The 21,594-nt window shown below is 43.0% G+C and overlaps 1 protein-coding gene across 2 annotated transcripts in view; it reads left to right on the top strand.

Annotated features, from left to right (window-relative positions):
- Nucleotides 1-21,594, top strand: part of LOC124140760 (aminopeptidase N-like) — a 79,299-nt gene that overhangs the window by 22,463 nt on the left and 35,242 nt on the right. Inside the window, exons 15-22 of one of the 2 annotated variants that reach the window (XM_046508492.2) lie at nt 1,323-1,378; nt 4,686-4,830; nt 5,518-5,597; nt 7,230-7,340; nt 10,427-10,591; nt 11,384-11,524; nt 12,329-12,404; nt 13,180-14,278. The exons of the other annotated variant lie outside the window; for it this stretch is intronic. Of the exons in view, the coding sequence (XP_046364448.2) occupies nt 1,323-1,378; nt 4,686-4,830; nt 5,518-5,597; nt 7,230-7,340; nt 10,427-10,591; nt 11,384-11,524; nt 12,329-12,404; nt 13,180-13,341 (936 nt within the window). The 3' untranslated portion in view covers nt 13,342-14,278. Of the gene's footprint in view, nt 1-1,322; nt 1,379-4,685; nt 4,831-5,517; nt 5,598-7,229; nt 7,341-10,426; nt 10,592-11,383; nt 11,525-12,328; nt 12,405-13,179; nt 14,279-21,594 lie in introns of those variants that run through there. 2 annotated transcript variants of the gene reach the window in all.

Below are 21,594 nucleotides of genomic sequence, written 5' to 3' on the forward strand. Positions count from 1 at the left end.
AATGTTTCGGCGCTAAGAGAATGTTTCATGGCGGAAAGAAAGTTCTAGGGCTAGAAGAATGTTTCAGGGTGTAAAGAATGTTTAGGGGCTATAGGAATGTTTCGGGGCTGGAAGAATGTTTCATCGCAGAAAAAGTGTTTCAGGGCTGGAAGAATGTTTGACTGGTACATGAATGCTTCAGTGCTGGAAGAAAGTTTCAGGTCGCTGTCTTGTACTGTCACGCCGAAGATCCGGGTTCGATTCCCGACATGGGTACAATGTATGAAGTCCATTTCTGGTGTCCCCCGCCGTGATATTGCTTGAATATTGCTAAAAGCGGCGTAAAACCATACTCAATCACTAACTCTTGTCCCGATTCGTTGTGATCTAGCTGGGTTTTCTTTCGAATACCATGAATACGTTTCTCCATTTCACGGCAACATACCCTTGTTCGTACGTGGTAAACATCTGAGACCTGCGTCATTTCAGGCATTTAGTTGACATGCCGTGACATCAACGAGATAATGTTCCACAACCAGGTTCATCTTGATTGTGATCTTTCATTTGTCAGATCAAACAGGGCGGTCGGGTAGCCTAGTGGTTAAAGCGTTCGCTCGTCATGCCGAAAACTCGGGTTCGAATCCCGACATGGGTACAACGTGTGAAGCCCATTTCTGGTGTCCTCCGCGTGATATTGCTGGAATATTGCTAAAAGCGGCGTAAAACCAAACTCACTCACTTACTCACTCACTCAAATCAAATATAGTGTTCGTGGGTTTCACAAAAGTGGAAACCATCAAAGACAAGCATTAATTCCGATTTTCTTCCCCATCAAGCTGACATGACGCTGCATCTTACACGTATTTTTGTTGCCGTTATATTAGACATGGTATTATCATGAGTCATAAACTCTTCAAAAAAAGAAACGCACATGTAGTATGTGAGTAGTGAGTGAGTGAGTATGGTTTTACGCCGCTTTTAGCAATATTCCAGCAATATCACGGCGGGGGTCACCTGAAATGGGCTTCACACATTGTACCCATGTCGGGAATCGAACCCGGGTCTTCGGCGTGACGAGCGAACGCTTTAACCACTAGGCTACCCGACCGCCCCTCATGTAGTATGTTGTTCATTGAACCTGACTGCACACACAAAAAAAAAATCCGGTATATAAACTGGATATATGTTATTGGAAAATGTTGGTGGCCTGATACTCGACAAACGGTGCGCCAAAACGTAGCCATAGATTATTATGGTTTGATGGGTCCTGTACATTCCTGCAAGATGGAGATATAATACCCTTGACAGTCGAAGATGGGGTAACTGCACTCGTGTATTTTCAGGTGTTTCCACCATTGACCAGAGCACAACTCATTAACGACGCATGGGAACTGCAACAGTAAGTAGTATTCCTATTGTCAGTCTTGTTTGAAGGAAGGAGGGGGGTGGTCATTTTTGGGGATGGAATGGTCACTGCTTACCTGGGGATGGGATGGTCACTCCTTACCTGTGGGCGTGATGGTCACTAATTACCAAGGGGTGTGATGGTCACTACTTATCTAGGGGCGTAATGGTCACTACTTACCTAGGAGCGTAATGGTCACTACTTACCTGGGGGCGTGATGGTCACTACTTACCTGGGTGCGTGATGGTCACTTTTTTTCTGGAGTATTGGTGGTATTGAGTAGAGGCTGTTGCGGAAGTTCTATCACAGCGTGTCAGCTAAATGCTGGAGGGAAGCTTCAGTGCAAACATAGATACCGCTATATCACAGCGTCTTAGCTTCATGCTGGAGGGGAGCTTCAGTCTTCTAACATAGATACCGCTCTATCATTGCATGTCAGCTTCATGCTGGAGGGGAGCTTCAGTCCCAACATAGATACCGCTCTATCATTGCATGTCAGCTTCATGCTGGAGGGGAGCTTCAGTCCCAACATAGATACCGCTCTATCATTGCATGTCAGCTTCATGCTGGAGGGGAGCTTCAGTCCCAACATAGATACCGCTCTATCATTGCATGTCAGCTTCATGCTGGAGGGGAGCTTCAGTCCCAACATAGATACCGCTCTATCATTGCATGTCAGCTTCATGCTGGAGGGGAGCTTCAGTCCCAACATAGATACCGCTCTATCATTGCATGTCAGCTTCATGCTGGAGGGAAGCTTCAGTCCCAACATAGATACCGCTCTATCGCGGCGTGTCAGCTTCATGCTGGAGGGAAGCTTCAGTCCCAACATAGATACCGCTCTATCGCGGCGTGTCAGCTTCATGCTGGAGGGAAGCTTCAGTCCCAACATAGATACCCCTCTATCGCGGCGTGTCAGCCTAATGCTGGAGGGAAGCTTCAGTCCCAACATAGATACCGCTCTATCATTGCATGTCAGCTTCATGCTGGAGGGGAGCTTCAGTCCCAACATAGATACCGCTCTATCGCGGCGTGTCAGCTTCATGCTGGAGGGAAGCTTCAGTCCCAACATAGATACCGCTCTATCGCGGCGTGTCAGCCTAATGCTGGAGGGAAGCTTCAGTCCCAACATAGATACCGCTCTATCGCGGCGTGTCAGCCTAATGCTGGAGGGAAGCTTCAGTCCCAACATAGATACCGCTCTATCATTGCATGTCAGCTTCATGCTGGAGGGGAGCTTCAGTCCCAACATAGATACCGCTCTATCGCGGCGTGTCAGCTTCATGCTGGAGGGAAGCTTCAGTCCCAACATAGATACCGCTCTATCGCGGCGTGTCAGCTTCATGCTGGAGGGAAGCTTCAGTCCCAACATAGATACCGCTCTATCGCGGCGTGTCAGCCTAATGCTGGAGGGAAGCTTCAGTCCCAACATAGATACCGCTCTATCGCGGCGTGTCAGCCTAATGCTGGAGGGAAGCTTCAGTCCCAACATAGATACTGCTCTATCGCGGCGTGTCAGCTTAATGCTGGAGGAAAGCTTTAGTCCCAACATAGATACCGCTCTATCTCGGCGTGTCAGCTTAATGCTGGAGGAAAGCTTCAGTCCCAACATAGATACCGCTCTATCTCGGCGTGTCAGCTTCATGCTGGAGGGGAGCTTCAGTCCCAACATAGATACCGCTCTATCTCGGCGTGTCAGCTTCATGCTGGAGGGGAGCTTCAGTCCCAACATAGATACCGCTCTATCATTGCATGTCAGCTTCATGCTGGAGGGAAGCATCAGTCCCAACATAGATACCGCTCTATAACTGTATTTCAGTTTAATGCTGGAGGAAAGCTTCAGTCCCAACATAGATACCGCTCTATCGCGGCGTGTCAGCTTCATGCTGGAGGGAAGCTTCAGTCCCAACATAGATACCGCTCTATCGCGGCGTGTCAGCTTCATGCTGGAGGGGAGCTTCAGTCCCAACATAGATACCGCTCTATCGCGGCGTGTCAGCTTCATGCTGGAGGGAAGCTTCAGTCCCAACATAGATACCGCTCTATCGCGGCGTGTCAGCTTCATGCTGGAGGGAAGCTTCAGTCCCAACATAGATACCGCTCTATCGCGGCGTGTCAGCTTAATGCTGGAGGAAAGCTTCAGTCCCAACATAGATACCGCTCTATCGCGGCGTGTCAGCTTAATGCTGGAGGGGAGCTTCAGTCCCAACATAGATACCGCTCTATCGCGGCGTGTCAGCTTCATGCTGGAGGGGAGCTTCAGTCCCAACATAGATACCGCTCTATCATTGCATGTCAGCTTCATGCTGGAGGGAAGCTTCAGTCCCAACATAGATACCGCTCTATCGCGGCGTGTCAGCTTCATGCTGGAGGGGAGCTTCAGTCCCAACATAGATACCGCTCTATCATTGCATGTCAGCTTCATGCTGGAGGGAAGCTTCAGTCCCAACATAGATACCGCTCTATCGCGGCGTGTCAGCTTCATGCTGGAGGGAAGCTTCAGTCCCAACATAGATACCGCTCTATCGCGGCGTGTCAGCTTAATGCTGGAGGGGAGCTTCAGTCCCAACATAGATACCGCTCTATCTCGGCGTGTCAGCTTAATGCTGGAGGGGAGCTTCAGTCCCAACATAGATACCGCTCTATCGCGGCGTGTCAGCTTAATGCTGGAGGGGAGCTTCAGTGCCAACATAGATACCGCTCTATCTCGGCGTGTCAGCTTAATGCTGGAGGGAAGCTTCAGTGCCAGCATAGATACCGCTCTATCACAGCATCTCAGCTTCATGCTGGAGGGGAGCTTCAGTCTTCTAACATAGATACCGCTCTATAACTGTATGTCAGCTTCATGCTGGAGGGGAGCTTCAGTCCTAACATAGATACCGCTCTATCTCGGCGTGTCAGCTTCATGCTGGAGGGAAGCTTCAGTCCCAACATAGATACCGCTCTATCGCGGCGTGTCAGCTTAATGCTGGAAGGAAGCTTCATTGCCAGCATAGATACCGCCCTATCGCGGCGTGTCAGCTTAATGCTGGAAGGAAGCTTCAGTGCCAACATAGATACCGCTCTATCACAGCGTGTCAGCTTCATGCTGGAGGGAAGCTTCAGTGCCAACATAGATACCGCTCTATCGCGGCGTGTCAGCTTAATGCTGGAGGGAAGCTTCAGTCCCAACATAGATACCGCTCTATCACAGTGTGTCAGCTTCAAGCGAACCACAATGTCCTGGACAGCCACTGTTAACTTCACGAACTGAATCATATGTAGCTTAATATCAGATCCAAGTGGGAATTGATTCTTTCAGAACCGGCCTTGTGACGATGGGAATAGCGCTTCGCACTTTGAATTTCCTCAAGAACGATGTGGACTATGTCTCTTGGCGAGCGTTCGCACGACATGGCTACCGTCGCAGTGCTTTGGTTCAAAGTCAGTTCCACAGTGCCTACAGGGTTAGTGTTGTTTAAAGATCTCTCATCAGGACTACTAAAGACCTTAATACGAGCCATGTGTTTTGAAAACTTACAGTCGAAATGAAAATTGTAGAAAAATGTTTTAAAGATATTTCATGAGAAGCCAAGCTGTTTCCCCTACCCCTGTTAGACTTCTAACTGTAAGTTAGCAAAATGAAAGTATAATTATATTCCATACTTGAGTAATTTTGGTTCGACGGATTAAATAGGAAATAATTACAACTTTTAAATAATATACCATCCTCGTTTATTCAGGGTATGATACCTCCATTCTATAATGATACACACCCACTATAGCCAACATAGCTTCATTTTGGGTCCGATTCGAAATACGCAACACTAAAACTCGCCGTACAATAGAACTGTACATATGAGCGAGAGACATTCTGTGCGACATGTTTGCTAGAAAACATAACGATGGTGACTTCACTCCATAAACGAAGCTATGTTGGCGGATGGGTTCAGGGCATTTATCATAATAGTATGGAATATAATGCACTGGTTTATCGAGGATGGTATCATGGCATCAGCATGTAACAATCGACCACTGAACAGATAGACGTAGAAAGATGATTTTTCCTATCTAAAATTAACTATCGTAATACATACAGGTATGTTTGACTCATCGTTCACTGATATTTAATCAAATATAAATATTTATTTTAGGAATTCATGAGAGTCAGTGCAAATAAGACCTACAATCACTACAGAATGAACATACAAGATGACACTCTTCCAATAGATATGTAAGTATAAGGACCGCCTTCGTGGTTAAATGGATAGAGCGTCTGCCAGGAGGAGTGAAGTGAAGTGAAATTGGGTTTAACGTCGCGTCTAAGAATATGCACTTATATAGCGACGTGCATGCACGTGTGTGTGTGGCTGCTTGTACTAGTCCGGACTGTTGCCGATTTATAGTGCTAGCACACTGAGATACCATGCCGCAGTTTAACATGAATACCCCACTCAGACACAGTATACTGACTCCGAGCCGACCAGTCCTTGCTTTAGCCCCTTAATGCCGAGCGTCAGACAGGGTAACAAAAAGTACCATCTTTGAACGTCTTTTGGTATGAAGCGGCCGGGGATCGAACTCCGGACCTTCCGCTCTCCGGGCGAACGCTCTACCTCTAGACCACGGAGGCGGTCTGTCTGCAAGGAGAGCGAAAGGTCGGTTAATCGCGTCATACTAAACAAAGTGGACTCACACGTGTATTTATTGGGTTCAGATACAGCGTCTTCCAAAATCTGGTAATCAGAGGCGGACAAATGGGGTCGCCAGTCTCGGTGACTTGCTTGATTGCGTGCCATCGTACCCCGACTGCCGGGGATGTTGCTCTTAACATCAATCACCGGTTTGCTTTGTCCTGGTTCTAATGCTGGAATATTGCTGAGTACGGCTTGAAACAACATGTCAATCAGTCGAAACCTCGTTATGAATGGGTATTGCTCTTCCATCTTATATACATAGAGGTGTCATCTTACCAAACTCTCAGCACCCTCAGACGATTTGTTATCAATCTCGTATTGTATTAGATCCAAACATTAAATATGTATTTGATATTTTGTTATTTTACGACATATATATTGGTCTGGCCTCATTATGTGTTCTTTCTTGGTCTTTAGCTGTTGAGGTGCAGTTATATCCTAATTGACAATACAACAATTTCCCTTGAGTCAGATTGTCTACAATTAGTTATAATGGCCACACGTGCTCATTTACATCACATACAATGTATACTACCCTACCCTACCCTACGAAATTCCTAGAATTGTTTTGCAATAAAACTGCGGTACATTGTACAACAAAACTTGGTGACCAGGTTGATTGCGTGTCATCGTACCCCGACGGCGTGGATCGTTGTTCACACCATCAACCATGTATTGTTCGATGCTCATGATGTCAGTCACTGGATTGTCTGGCTCAGATTCGATTTTTTACAGGCCGCCGTCATATATGGATTGAGTGCGGAGTAAAGCAACAAACAGAGAAACATAGAAACAAACAAAGAAACAAACAAGAGTTATTTTCTAGTGATGCAGCGGTCAAATTAGTTGGTTCTATCAGAGGTGGATATTGTGGTTTGAAAACCCCGAATGACCATCAACCATGCATTGTCTGGCTTAGATTCGATTATTTACAGGCCGCCGCCGTTGAGTGCGGAGTTAAACCAACAAGCAAATTGACACACAAAGAAAATAACGAGAAGTACTTTTTCTAGAAATATAAGCTTCTCGAGTGATGCAGTGGTCAAATCAGCTGTTTCAATCAGAACTTAATGTTGTGGTTTGAAACCTCAGATTGACCATTCACAATAGAGTATTTTTATATTAGAACAACGGTTTTACACTGTATATCAACATATGAATGTGATCAGATTTCAGACATTCCGTGGTTCCAACTATGCCTGTACATATGGGCTCCAACTATGCGTGGACGATGCTCTGCGACTGTACCGGGAGTGGATGATGGACACCGTCAACAACAGGTGAGCTGAACAATTAATACATAAAAGGAAAGAAGGAATAAAAGTAAAGTTGAACAATTAATGCATACTAGAAAAGAAGGAATAAAAGCAGAGCTGAACAATAAATACATAAAAGAAAAGAAGGAATAAAAGTAAAGTTGAACAATTAATGCATACAAGAAAAGAAGGAATAAAAGTAAAGTTGAACAATTAATGCATACAAGAAAAGAAGGAATAAAAGTAAAGTTGAACAATTAATGCATACAAGAAAAGAAGGAATAAAAGTAAAGTTGAACAATTAATGCATACAAGAAAAGAAGGAATTAAAGCAGAGCTGAACAATTAACAATAATATAAAAGAACGAAAAGAAGAGCTGGACAATTAATACATAACATAAAAGTAAGAAGACAAACAGAGCAAAACAATTAATACATAATATAAAAGAAAGAATAAAAAAGAGCTGGACAATTTACAATAATAGAAAAGAAAGAATAAATGAAGAGCTGGACAATTAATACACAATATAAAAGTAAGAAGACAAACAGAGCCAAAAATTAATACATAATATAAAGAAAGAATAAAAGCAATTCTCAACAATTAATACATAACATAACAGAAAGAATAAACGCAGAGCTGAACGGCCGAGCTGAACAATTAATACACAAGATAAAAGGAATAATATTAGAAAAGCTGAACAATTAATACACAATATATAAAAAGAATAAAAGCAAAGCTCAACAATTAATACTTAATATGAAAGAAAGTGGGATATAAAGAATAAACAATTAATACACAATATAAAAGAAAGAATAAAAGCTGAGCCGAAGTTATTGAAAACATGTAACATGAGCCAAATCCTTGAGCTTTATGTCATAGTAACCTCGTTGTAGAATTGGTCCTAAATATCCCATGCTTGTCGAAAGAGACGATTCACGTGGATTCGATTTAGGATGGGTATCCAGCAACCAATGCTTGTAAAAGGCAATTAATTGGATCGGGTGGTCAGGCTTGCTCACTTGGTTGCTGCGTAGATCGATGCTCATGATGACAATGACTTGATTGTCTGGACCACATCCAATTATGTACAGGTCGGACTATTGCCAGGTGCGGCGTTAAATAACTTACAAACAAACAATCGCCTACGTTAATCAGACAAGGCGGCGATAAAAGAGCAATGTAACTATCACTGAATATCAGGGGCGGTGGGGTAGCCTAGTGGTTAAAGCGTTCGCTCGTCACGCCGAAGACCCGGGTTCGATTCCCGACATGGGTAGAGTGTGTGAAGCCCATTTCGTGGGTTTCACCGAAGTGGTAAACGTCAGAGACCTGCATCACTTCGGGCTTTTCTCCCACATTAAGCTGACACGCCGTGATATTGCTGGAATATTGCTAAAAGCGGCGTAAAACCATACTCAATCACTCACTGAATATGATAGTTTAGTGGATTTAGTGATGGACCATTACGTTGAAACCACTAAGTTTTAGTCGCTGCTTTAGACTGTCCAGACTCGATTATTTACAGACTGACGTCATATTGCTCGAATGCTGCTGAGTTAGGCGCTAACCAACATATATACTGAACCGCAAAATAAATGTCACATGGATACATGAGAAACATCATCTGTCCAAACACTGTAAACATGCTTTGATGGTGAGACATATTAAAAAGATGAAACTTGGCAAAATTGATCATCAAGGTTGAAATTAAAGTGTCAAATGTTCTTAAAATGAAACACATCACTAGTATCTAAAAAAATGGCATCACAAGTCAGTATCTCGTGTGTCCGCCATGTGCATTGATGACTGCCGTGCAACGTCGATACATGGAATGGGTGAGGCGATTGATGAAGGCCATAGGCACTTGAGCCCACACTCTGAGGAACGCCTGACGCAGTTCAGCTGCAGTTGTCGGCCTTCGTCGGACGTCATTCCGTCGTCTTTGAATCTCGTCCCACATGTGCTCATTGGGACTGAGGGCAGGCCAATGCATGGTTCTGATGCCATTCTGCTGGAGGAAGTCTCTTATTGCTCTCGCAGTGTGGGCACGGGCGTCATCATGCTGAAACTCGTGGTTGCGGCGACGTGCCAAATGGGGTATGGCGTGTGATCTCAAGACTTGATCAATATACCGAGCTGCTGTGACACCATTGCCTCTCCCTGGACCGATATTCTGGAAGAGCACAGGGCCGACCCTCTGTGCAAGACCAATTCCACCCAACACAGTGATGCTCGGACCATCCCACGAGTCTCTTTCAACAACCTAAGCATCAGAATAACGTTCCCCACGGCGTCGCCAGACTCTCCCCCTGCCACCTGCTGTTGAGATACAGTAACAGCTCTCGCCTGAGAAGAAGACTCTTCTCCACTGCTAGTGGCGCCAATGCTGGTGCTGTGTTGCCCACTGAAGACGGTCCCGGCGATGACGTGGTGTGGTCTGTGACAGTGGAGGTGTCTGCTCGTCAATCGTTGACGCACGGTGTCCGCACTAATGTGTCGCTGCTGTGTCCCCATGGTCCGTCGAGCAGTTTCCGCAGCAGTAACAAAGCAATCTTGAAGATGCTGTCGCACAATCTGACGATCCTGACGTCGGGTGGTGACCCTTTGTCTTCCACTACGTGGTCGGTCATCTGTTGTGCTAGTGGTCTGGTACCGTTGCTTGAGCCTGTATATGGTCCTAACGTGGACTTGAAATGCATGGGCTACTTGCCGGGCGGTTTGTCCAGCTTGTAATCGTCCAAGTGCTTGGTGTCGCTGATTTCTTGTCAATTCTGGCATGTGGTAGCAATTCAATAACGAATGAATGTTATCCGATCTGGCTGGATTTTTATAGGGCAAGAAATGGGGGAACGCATGTGCATTTCAATTTGCATGGAACTCACGTGCATCGGGTTACCATGGCGGTTGCCGTGATGCGTGTTGGCGATCGGTTTTATTGATTGCTTTGGGTTTTTTCATTTTTCTAGACAAGGTAATGTTAAATTTTAGAAACTTTGACAAAAATTACTCAGATATTTCAATGACAACTTTTCATGCAATGTTACTTGGGGTGACGTCTCTTTTGCGGTTCAGTATGCATGTATTCAGTTATTCACACTCTCTGTTGTAGGATCGACCCCAATCTCATCTACGTTGTAACATGTACCGCTGTCGAACACGGGGGAATGGAAGAATGGAACTTTGCATACAGCCAGTACCAGCAGTCGGACCAGGCCTTCGGAGGAATAAGTTTCTACGCTCTGTTCTGCACGACCCAGCCGTGGCTGTTACAGAGGTGATATGTCTACGGGATCCGTTTCACAATGCGAACGTGGAGCCAGGACTATTCTTTACATGTGTCACTTGAGGGATGTATGGGATTTTACTAGATAGATAGTAATTAGAAACTATTTTTCCAAATATTTCAAATGTTTTCCTTCTCGGAATAATTGGTGTCGAACGAAAATATCTATGTAAGAACCATGGGAAGATGATATTCCCGAACACTGAAAGGTTTGGCTAGTTTAGGAGAGCTGAGTATTTTCTTGGAGACATGGTGAAAACAATATATATCTAGCCATTTAATATCTTTCTGGCAAGTTTGCAGAGAGTTTTGGTGTATCCAGACATCGACAAAGATGAGTCTGTTCACGTCCTTTCCAAGCTTGGAAAGATTGCTTTTTCTTCCAGTGATAGTCGATATTGTTTTCTTTATTTCAATGTGAGTATGTCACTGTGAGTTCAGGAAACCCAAACGTTACTGTAGGATAAGATAGCTCACCGCTTTATATGGAAATATGTTGAAAACAGTGCTTGATTTGTTGTATTGGAAAACGATGATGATGGTGATGAACGTAATACTATTGGGCATGGTGATGATGATGATGAGGAGGAGGAGGAGGAGGATTATGATGATGGTGATGGTGATGGTGATGGTGATTACGGGGATGAACATAATGACACTGAACATGGTGATGATGATGAACACAATGACATTTAACATCATGATGATGATGATGATGATGATGATGATGATGATGATGATGAAGAAGAAGGGTTGTTCATCTCAACCAGTTTATCGTTTCAGAATGCTGGACAAGGCTTTGGACAATACGACATTTCGCTCTTTAGATGCGGATACCGTGATACTGAGCGTGGCCCTGAATGAAGCGGGTAGAGAAATGGCATGGAGCTTTATCAAGAGCAACTTCCTGATGCTACACGACAAGTGAGTGGAATTTTAGGAATATGCGTCCACATTATCCCCGACAGATAAGCAGTCTCCGAGGTTGTTATTGTAGAACGTACTTATTTATAAGATTTTACATCAATATGTATTTGTATCTATGGAGTTCTAAACGAAATTCCGGTGTGCATATTATCGAAGTCAGTTCGTACGTACTCTTGTCCCGGCAGAAACCTTTCCTACTAAATTTCCTCCTATGAGACAATTGTCTCAATTATTGCGGGGGGCACGGGGGGCCCAGTCGACTAAGGCGCCGCGATTCGCTGTGCAAAGTTGCGTCCCTTGGGCACGCCAGAAACCTATGATTGTGGGTTCGAATCCTAGTTTGCCCTGGTTATGTTTCTAGGTTTGTCAGCACCAAACCAGTGCTCGTGGGTTTCACCGATGTGGTAAACGTCCGAGACCTGCATCACTTCGGGCTTTCCTCCCATATTAAGCTGACAGGCCGTGATATAACTGGAATAATGTTAAAAGTGGCGTTAAACCCAACTCACTCACTCACTCAATTATTTCGACGTTTGACAAAGGGACGCTGGTGGCCCAGTCATCTGACGTGCCGAAGTCGCCGGTAATGACGAGTGCCAGAGTTACTTGTGATCATGGGTTCGAATCCCAGATGCGCCCTTATTATGGCCATCTATTTATCAGCATCATACCCGTTCTGATGGATGCCTGCTTGAATCCTCTCGGCCTTCCCTCCCACGTTAAGCTGACGCGCTACCTAAATGTTTATATGTGTATAATAGCAAAATGTGAAAACCGATAACATATTTCTTTCAATTGAAGACTCGGCCAAGCCGCCCTATCCTGGCTGATAACGAATCTACCATCTGGTTACAACAAGGAATACTTTGTGAATGAGGTAGGTTTGTATTCAGTTCGTTCGCTGCGCATAGCTTCATGGGTAAATTGTGATACAAAGTTAAGAAATTGTCTGTGTAGATTATGACTTCGAGATATTTGGTTATTGCAACTGTATGGAACAAACATATATTTCTAAATGAAGCTGTTTACTTGCAAGTTCAAAAATTCAAAGTTTCTATAAATTGTATAAATTGGGGAAACGATTTAAACTTCGGAACGCTAAGCAAGTCTGATCTTTCTCGTTTTCGTTAACGTTGTCATTATTTGGAAATTGGGCGTGGGCGTCACTTCAATATACCTAGAAATGTAATAAAATGCAAACGATGCTACTTAAAATTCGTTAAAACTGTGTGTCCAGCACACTCACAGTAAGACCAACTGTTCATAAAGAGACTCGTGAAGATCCGGGTTGAGAATAGGTCTTCAGCAACCCATGCTTGCTGTAAAAGGTCACTATGCTTGTCGTAAGAGGCGACTAACGGGATCGGGTGGTCAGGCTTGCTGACTTGGTTGATGCATGTCATCGATCCCAATTGCGTGGATCGATGCTCATGATAACAATCACTGGATTGTCTGATCCAGACTCGATTATTTACAGACCGCCGCCATACAGCTGGAATATTGCTGAGTGATAATTCAGGCAAGCAAGTGGGTAGAGTTCTTTTAAATTGTTGTTTTGATCAGTATTTTAGAATGAGACGAGAAACCATATTTAACTGATGTTTGACATATAAACTGCTGTTGTCAATCGTATGTGCTGTATTGTATTTCAGCTGCAATCATTTGCCAACACTACACATGCAGAGGCATATCAGACTTCATTTCAAGAGGCCATCAAGAAGACGCAGGCTGATATGGATTGGCTAGAGACTAACGGTGACGTCATCAAAGAGTGGCTCACAGAACAGGGTTTTGGAGAATTCCTGCCATATTAACCACTTTGCTGCTGAGACCCGCTCGCTTTACGTTGAATACCTGATTAATTTGAAATGTAAACAGTGCATCTGCTTTCCCCCTCCTTGTTGGCACACCCGGCAAGCTTTAACATTCTATTTAAACAAGACTTGGTCTGCTGACTAAAATGTTATTAGGTCAGTACAGGTTGCATGACATAGTGAAATATAGTATGGTTTTAAGCCGCTTTTCAAGCATTATCACGGCGGGTAGTGAAATATAGTGAAATATACATACTATTAATTAATCCTTAATTTTGTTCTCAGCTACTTCCAGCTTATAGAACAGTTTACAAACTCTATAGTCCCTCTTTGAGGAAACTTCCAAAATAAAGTTTTGTTTGTTTGATGTTCAACGTCACACTCAGCAATATTCCAGCTATATGATGGCTTTCTGTAAAGAATCGAGTCTGGACCAGTTAATACAGTGACTGACATCATGAGCATCAATCCACGCAATTGGGATGCGACGACATGTATCAACCAAGTCAGCGAGCCTGACCACCCGATCCCGTTAGTCGCCTCTTACGACAAGCATAGTCGTCGTTTACGACAAGCATGGGTTGCTGAAGACCTATTTTAACCTGGAACTACACGGGTCCCCATGGCCATATAAAGTAAGCAATGTTTACCACCAACTCCTGTAGGGGAGAGTTATATACATGCAACCGTGCTTTTGTTTTGTTTGTTTGTTTGTGTCTTGTTTATCCCCGCACTCAGCAATATTCCAGCTATATGATGACGGTGTGTAACCCGATCCCGTTAGTCGCCTCTTACGACAAGCATAGTCGCCTTGTACGGCAAGATTGGGTCGCTAAAGACCTATTCTATCCCGGATCTTCACAGGTCCTGTGCTTTTGATTATATTGTGCCATACTTTTGATTATAATGTCTTCCAATAAACCTATTTTATATCTTGGCCGTTTGTGTTGTTTTGTAGGTCAGGTTTTTACAATCTGACAGTCAGTTACTATTTCCAATGATAGACAATGATGCACAGGAACCTTTTTCCGATATATATATATATATAGTTTCATGCTTGTCAAAACTCCTTTATCCACACAAGATTACTCGCTGTTTAACGACTCTTCAGGTGTAATGAAAACTTTAACTTACATTGTAGTCCTAGGGGACGCATAACAGTAGTATCTGTGGTGTCATCATGCCTATGATGTAATGGTGACAATAGTATGCTTTATGACGTCAAAAGCATAACGTTGACTGTCACTTGGACTACGTTTTACTTCTCCCTCTATTGTCATTATTACATCATAGGCATTATGACGCCACAAATACTTATTTTATGCGTCGCTATACCCATTATTAGAGGAGATTTCATGTGTCGAGCGAAATATTATGTTTCTCTCATCGAGTTTCCCATTTCACGAGACACATGGAATATCCTATTTATATTATACTTTTTGTGTTGTTGTCTACCGGAAAATTAAATCATTACATTACAAATATAAAAGCCTTGAAACGTAAATTCTCCTTACCTTACATGGTTAAAAGTAGTTTCGTGTTTCCAAAATCTTTACAAATATAAACAATAGTATCAAAAATTATTCATTCAACGAAAAAAACACAAGACAAATGCCACGTTTAACAGCAGCGGAGCGAAAGAGAGCCGTGGGAATGTCCCAAGTGGGGGCGTCGAACAGTCACATCGCAAGGACCCTTGGCTGCACCAGGCAAACCATTATCAGACTCCTTCGTCGTGTCAACCAGACTGGCCAGACATCCGACCGCCCAAGAAGAGGAAGACCGAGAGTGACGACCCCTGCAGAAGACCGGTACATACGCACATTACACCTGCGCAACAGGTTCCTCACCATGGCATCAACAGCGTCGACAGCGTTAGGTCACCACATCAGCAGGAACACAGTCATGAGACGACTACGAGCTGCCGGTATCCGGGCTCATCGACCATTCCGTGGGATGACCTTGACCGCTCAACACCGTATCAGCCGTCTTCGCTGGGCAAGAAGAGTCAGACGCTGGCAACGTCGTGACTGGTCACGAGTCCTCTTTACCGATGAAAGTCGATTCAACCTCTACCATGCTGACGGTAGAGTGAGAGTCTACCGACGTAGAGGCGAGCGACTGGCTGGAGCATGTGTCCAACAAGTTCATCCTTTTGGCGGAGGCAGCGTTTTGGTTTGGGGAGGCATTTGCGGCGAACAGAAGACGGATTTGGTCATTCTCCACCAGACCCTGACAGCCCAGAGGTACAGGGACCAAGTGTTACAGCCGGTGGTGATCCCCTTCATGCAGGGGCAAAGGCAGGGGTTTCTTTTTCAGCAAGATAACGCCCGACCACACACCGCTAGACTCACTATGGACTTCCTGAACCGTCAGAACATTCAGCTTTTGCCTTGGCCGTCACGCTCTCCGGACTTGTCACCCATTGAACACCTGTGGGACCATCTCGGTAGACAGTTGCGACGACGTGCACAGCCACCAACCACCATAACACAGCTGGAACAGGCTCTGCGAGAAGAGTGGCAGCGGATCCCTAATGACGTCATCCGACGGTTGACCTTTTCCATGAGAAGGCGTGTCCTGGCTTGCATTAACTCAAATGGGGGTCATACGAGGTACTGAGACCACTCGCATGGCCTTCATACCTGGGACTGTCATCATTTCTACAAGTGTGATTTTTGATGAGTGACCGCCTATGGACGTTATTGTCAACTGAAAAGTTTTATGTGGCCACAAATCTTTAAATCCATTCTAAACATGTTTGAAAATGACTCAACAATGACATTAAACATTACAATCACAATAAAGTTTGCCCTGTCTTCTTTTACTGTCAGAATAGTGGGGTGTGTACTTTCTTTTGTACTTCAGTTTATAACTTTTAATCAACTTCAGACTTGGTTGGTTGGTTGGTTGTTTAACGCTGCACTCAGCAATATTCCAGCTATATGACGGCGGTCTGTAAATAATCGAGTCTGGACCAGACAATCCAGTGATTAATATCATGAGCATCGATCCACGCAATTGGGATCGATGACATGCATCAACCAAGTCAGTGAGCCTGACCACCCGATCCCGTTAGTCGCCTTTTACGACAAGCATAGTCACCTTTTACGGCAAGCATGGGTTAAATAATAAATTAAACTCAGGCCCTAAAAATTATCACCCGCACCCAACAAGGCACTTCTAGCGTTTCACTGCAGGCTCTAACAGGAGCAATCCCATTACAATTACACATGGAACAATTATCTCTTAACTTCTGGGCTGCCGCCCAATCAAACCCTCTCATCCAAAAAATTCTTAAAAACGACATAAGCCCAAGAAACCAAGCGCTGGCCCGCAAAAACCCACTACTAACCCCAATATCACAAAGAATAACAATCTACCAAAATGAAGACAAACTAAATAATTTAAGACAAAACACCAAACCTTCCAACATTTACACACCAAAACTCCAAACCCCTAAAATAGACACCACACTTGCCTCCACGCTAAACAAACAAACGGATCCAAACATCGCTAAAAACAATTCATTAGCATACATCCACGAGAAATGGCCAAATTGGTTCCACATTTACAGAGACAGATCCTCTGATTCGTCCTCAAAGCACACCAGCTTTGGCATCCACATCTCTCAACCTCTAAAACAAACAAAATCTTACCGACTCCCCAATAATCAACCAATCTTTACGGCCGAACTCATGGGCATGGTCACAGCCCTTTAAAACCCACAAATAAAAACCCACCAAAACATCCTCATCCTCACAGAATCCCTCAGTGGACTCCAGGCCCTAAAAACCAAAAGCACTAAAAACCGCCCCAAACTAATTAATCAAATACTGAATAGCTCTAACGAACTAACTAAAGCAGGCAAACAGATAGAATTCGTTTGGATACCCGCACATGTAGGAATTTATGGTAATGAATATGCCGACGAAGCAGCTAAACTTTCACTAAAACTCCCAGAAATAAGTCTAAATCTACCAATTTCCCAATCAGAAATTAAAAACAAAAAATCTAAAAAAAATGGCAAACAAAATACAAAAACTTGAACTGTCAGCTCAAAAAAAGTACTAAAAAACCCTAACTAAAGCCAACATTCTTCACCCATCCAAAAAAATCGACAGGGCCATTACTAAATTACAAACAGGTCACACCAAACTAAACAGCCACCTTCAAACACTAAAAATACACGCAAGAGGCACATGCCCACACTGCACTCAAAAAGAAACCACAGAACATGCACTCATCCACTGCCCACACTACAAGACACACAGAACACTCCATAACACACTGAACTTAAACTGAAAAAATCTTAAACCCACTAAATAACACAAAGTCATCCAACTTTTAAGCCCGAGGCAAATACCTAATTAAAACAGATCTTATTAACCGAATATAACCCCCAAATAATCAAAACAAAACAAAATTGTAAACAAATTTTGTTTTAAATAAATTAATAAACAAACCAAACAACTCACTCAACACCCACACCTCCCTTGGCATTCATTCCAAATCTCCAAATTTACAAACTCCTATATAAGAAACCTCTAAACCCCCCTACCTTCCTTCATATTTTTGGGCAAATACATAGAATCCCTTCCTTCATATTTTTTGGCAAATACATGTACATTGAATGGCCTGGCGGGCCCGTGTGCGACATACGATTGCAGTCGGAAAACGCACGTAAAATCCCCAACCTTAGTCAGTCAGTCAGCCAGTCAGTCAGTAATAAACTTTGGAACGCATAGTTGCTCTACGTCATCTGTATCTACATTATTCTTACTTATACATTAATGTTCGTCCTTTTCATGTGTTGGCACTTAAATAACATTCGAATCGCTATGTTTACTTCATGTTCAATATGTTTATAGATACTATGAACATCTTGTACTTGTATTTGCTTGTTCAACGTCAGCGATATTATTTAATCTTATTATTAATCAGAAAGTATATGTACATTCTTGTTAAAAGACTTTTACAAAGCACTCCTATCGTGAGTTGTAGGCTAAATGTATGGGGGCCGAGAGGGGACATCGCTTTCTCCAATGAAATAAGAAAGAATCAGGTGTTCCTTATCTTCCTTTGAATAGTATTTACTGGACATCTCGAAATTAACGATAGAGTTAATCATTAATGCCAAAAAATGAGAGTAGACTTAATTAAACTTTGCGTTGATGTCTCAAAAATGACTGTTGATAAGACGGCCTCACGGCACACTTTGAAGAGGGGAAATACTAACTTGAATATGAAATCAATCAAGTATCTATTTCCACATTACGGTTTACTGAGAACAAGATGTCATTCAAACACTAGAAATTACATAATAGACATCCGGTAGTATTACCATTGTTGGGGTGAGGACTTCCTGTTTGATGACATTTACACCGCAAACAGAATAAACATTGATATAACCTAAGTGTTGTTTTTAGGAAAACACTATTGTTTTTTAGGAAGTACTCTACTCAGCGCTAATAAGCGGTGCTATTTGCTGATTGTTTTGATAACTAGGCAACAATTTATATCTGCAGTAATGACTGTATTCCACTGTTTACAAATATCATCATCTACGTCATATATATAATTTCATCAAAAAAAGAAACGCACAGGTAGATTTTTAGTAAATTTATTGTACCAAATAAAGTTGATATATTTAATTTAATATCATAGATCCAAATATGAAATTTTGGAGCTCGATAGTCACATGTTGTCATTGTACAAAGGCAGTGAAAACTGTTAATTGTCATGTCACATACGGCTACAAGGTGGCGCTGAACTCAGTATCTCATGTGACCGCCCCGGGCAGCAATCACGGCTCTGCATCTCCTCGGCACTGACTGGATAAGTGTACGAATTCTGTCCCGCGGAATTTTGTGCCATTCTGTTTTTAACGCGTTTGGCCAGTTATTGGAGTGTCTGCGGCGTGTTCTGAGGTTGACGTTCACGTCGATCGAGTTCATCCCAGAGGTGTTCGTTTGGGTTGGGATCTGGTGATCTCGACTGCCAGGGCAAGACGTTAATGTTGGCATTATGCAGGTAGTCTATCGTGACACGAGCTGTGTGCGGTGGAGCGTTGTCCTGTTGAAACCGCTCCCTCTGGCGGTCAATTATTGGAAGAAGGTGAGATTGAAGAATTTGAATCACGTAGCGATTTGCTGTCACATGTTAATGAATCACAACCAAGTCAGGTCTCCTGGTGTAGGATATGGCCCCCACTCCATGACACTAGCGCCACCGAAATTGCCGAATTCACGTACACAATGTGGGGTAAAAATGCTCATTTCGACGACGAAAAACATGTTGTCTTCCATCTCGCCGGTGAAGGAGAAATCGTGATTCATCGCTGAACCACACTCGTCTCCAGTTTCTAAAATTCCATGGCGATAACTCGTCTTCTGGATCGGATTCCAGCCTCGCGAAGATGGTTCCTGACAGTCTGTTCCGATATCCTTCTCCATCTAGGGATGTGTCCTGCAGTCTCCGTAGCTGTGGCATTGCGATGACGTAGGTGAAACAGTCGAATGTCGCTATCCTGTGCAGGGCGGTAACTCTTGGTCGGCCTTTTACTCGGACGGTCTGGAGTGGAATTGAACTGTGTGTATCGGTCACAAAGACGGCAAATGGTGTTGTGGTAGACGTTGAAGTGGCGTGCAGCAGAAGACTGCGATTCCCTTCTTTGGACACGTCCTATGGCGATGTTCCGATCGGCAGCGCTGAGTCTCGGCATTTTCGAACTTTAAAAATGTTGACAATTGAATGACAAATGATTGGCTTATGGTTATATTCCTTCTTTTCTAGTATGTATGAATTGTTCAGCTCTGCTTTTATTCCTTCTTTTCTAGTATGTATTAATCGTTCAACTCTGCTATTATTCCTTCTTTTCTAGTATGTATAAATTGTTCAACACTGCTTTTATTCCTTCTTTTCTGGTATGTATAAATTGTTCAGCTCTGCTTTTTTTCCTTCCTTACTAGAGTTAATTAATAAATTATTGTTCAACTCTGATTTTATTCCCCCTTTCTATTATGTATTAATTGTTCAACTCTGCTTTATTCCTTCTTTTCCAGCATGTATGAATTGTTTAGCTCTGCTTTCATTACTCTTTTTCTAGTATGTATGAATTGTTCAGTTCTGCTTTTATTCCTACATTTCTGGTATGCATTTATTGTTCAGCTCTGCTTTTATTCCTTCTTTTCTAGTATGTATTAATTGTTTAATTTTACTTTTATTCCATCTTTTCTAGTATGTATAAATTGTTCAGATCTGCTTTTATTCCTTCTTTTCTGGTATGTATTAATTGTTTAACTTTACTTTTATTCCTTCTTTTCTAGTATGTATTGATTGTTCAACTCTACTTATATTCCGTCTTTTCTAGTATGTATAACTTGTTCAACTCTGCTTTTATTCCTTATTTTCTAGTATGTATTTATTGTTCAACACTACTTATATCCCGTCTTTTCTAGTATGTATAACTTGTTCAACTCTGCTTTTATTCCTTATTTTCTAGTATGTATTGATTGTTCAACTCTACTTATATTCCGTTATATTCCGTCTTTTCTAGTATGTATAACTTGTTCAACTCTGCTTTTATTCCTTCTTTTCTTTTATGTATAAATTGTTGAGTTCACCTGTTGTTGACGGTGCCCATCATCCACTCCCGGTACAGTCGCAGAGCATCGTCCACACATTCTTGGACTCCAAACGTACAGGCATAGGTGGAACCACTAACTATCTGCAATCTGTTCACATTCGTTGCTTGATATACAATGCATGGTTATTCAGGGTGTTCAAACCACAATATCCACCTCTGATAGAACCAATTAATTTGACCGCTGCATCACTAGAAAAAAAACTCTTGTTTGTTTCTTTGTTTGTTTCTATGTTTCTATGTTTGTTGTTTAACTCCGCCCTCAAGCCATATATGACGGCGGCCTGTAAATAATCGAATCTGAGCCAGACAATCCAGTGACTGACATCATGAGCATCGAACAATACATGGTTGATGGTGTGAACAACGATCCACGCCGTCGGGGTACGATGACACGCAATCAACCAAGTGACTGAGTTTTGTTGTACCGCAGTTTTATTGCAAAACAAGTCCAGGCATTTCGTAATTTGTTAGGGGTAGTCTACCAACACCAGAACACATTTGCTAAATGTCAAATGCGTCTGACCCGCATGAATATCTTTGAGCTGAAGTTCATCAGGTGTGGGGGGAAACCTTCTGGTTGCATCATGAGAAGGTGATTTGGCGTG

Source organism: Haliotis rufescens, unplaced genomic scaffold, assembly GCF_023055435.1.
Source record: "Haliotis rufescens isolate VD_foot unplaced genomic scaffold, xgHalRufe1.0.p SCAF_60, whole genome shotgun sequence".
NCBI classification, from domain to species: domain Eukaryota; kingdom Metazoa; phylum Mollusca; class Gastropoda; order Lepetellida; family Haliotidae; genus Haliotis; species Haliotis rufescens.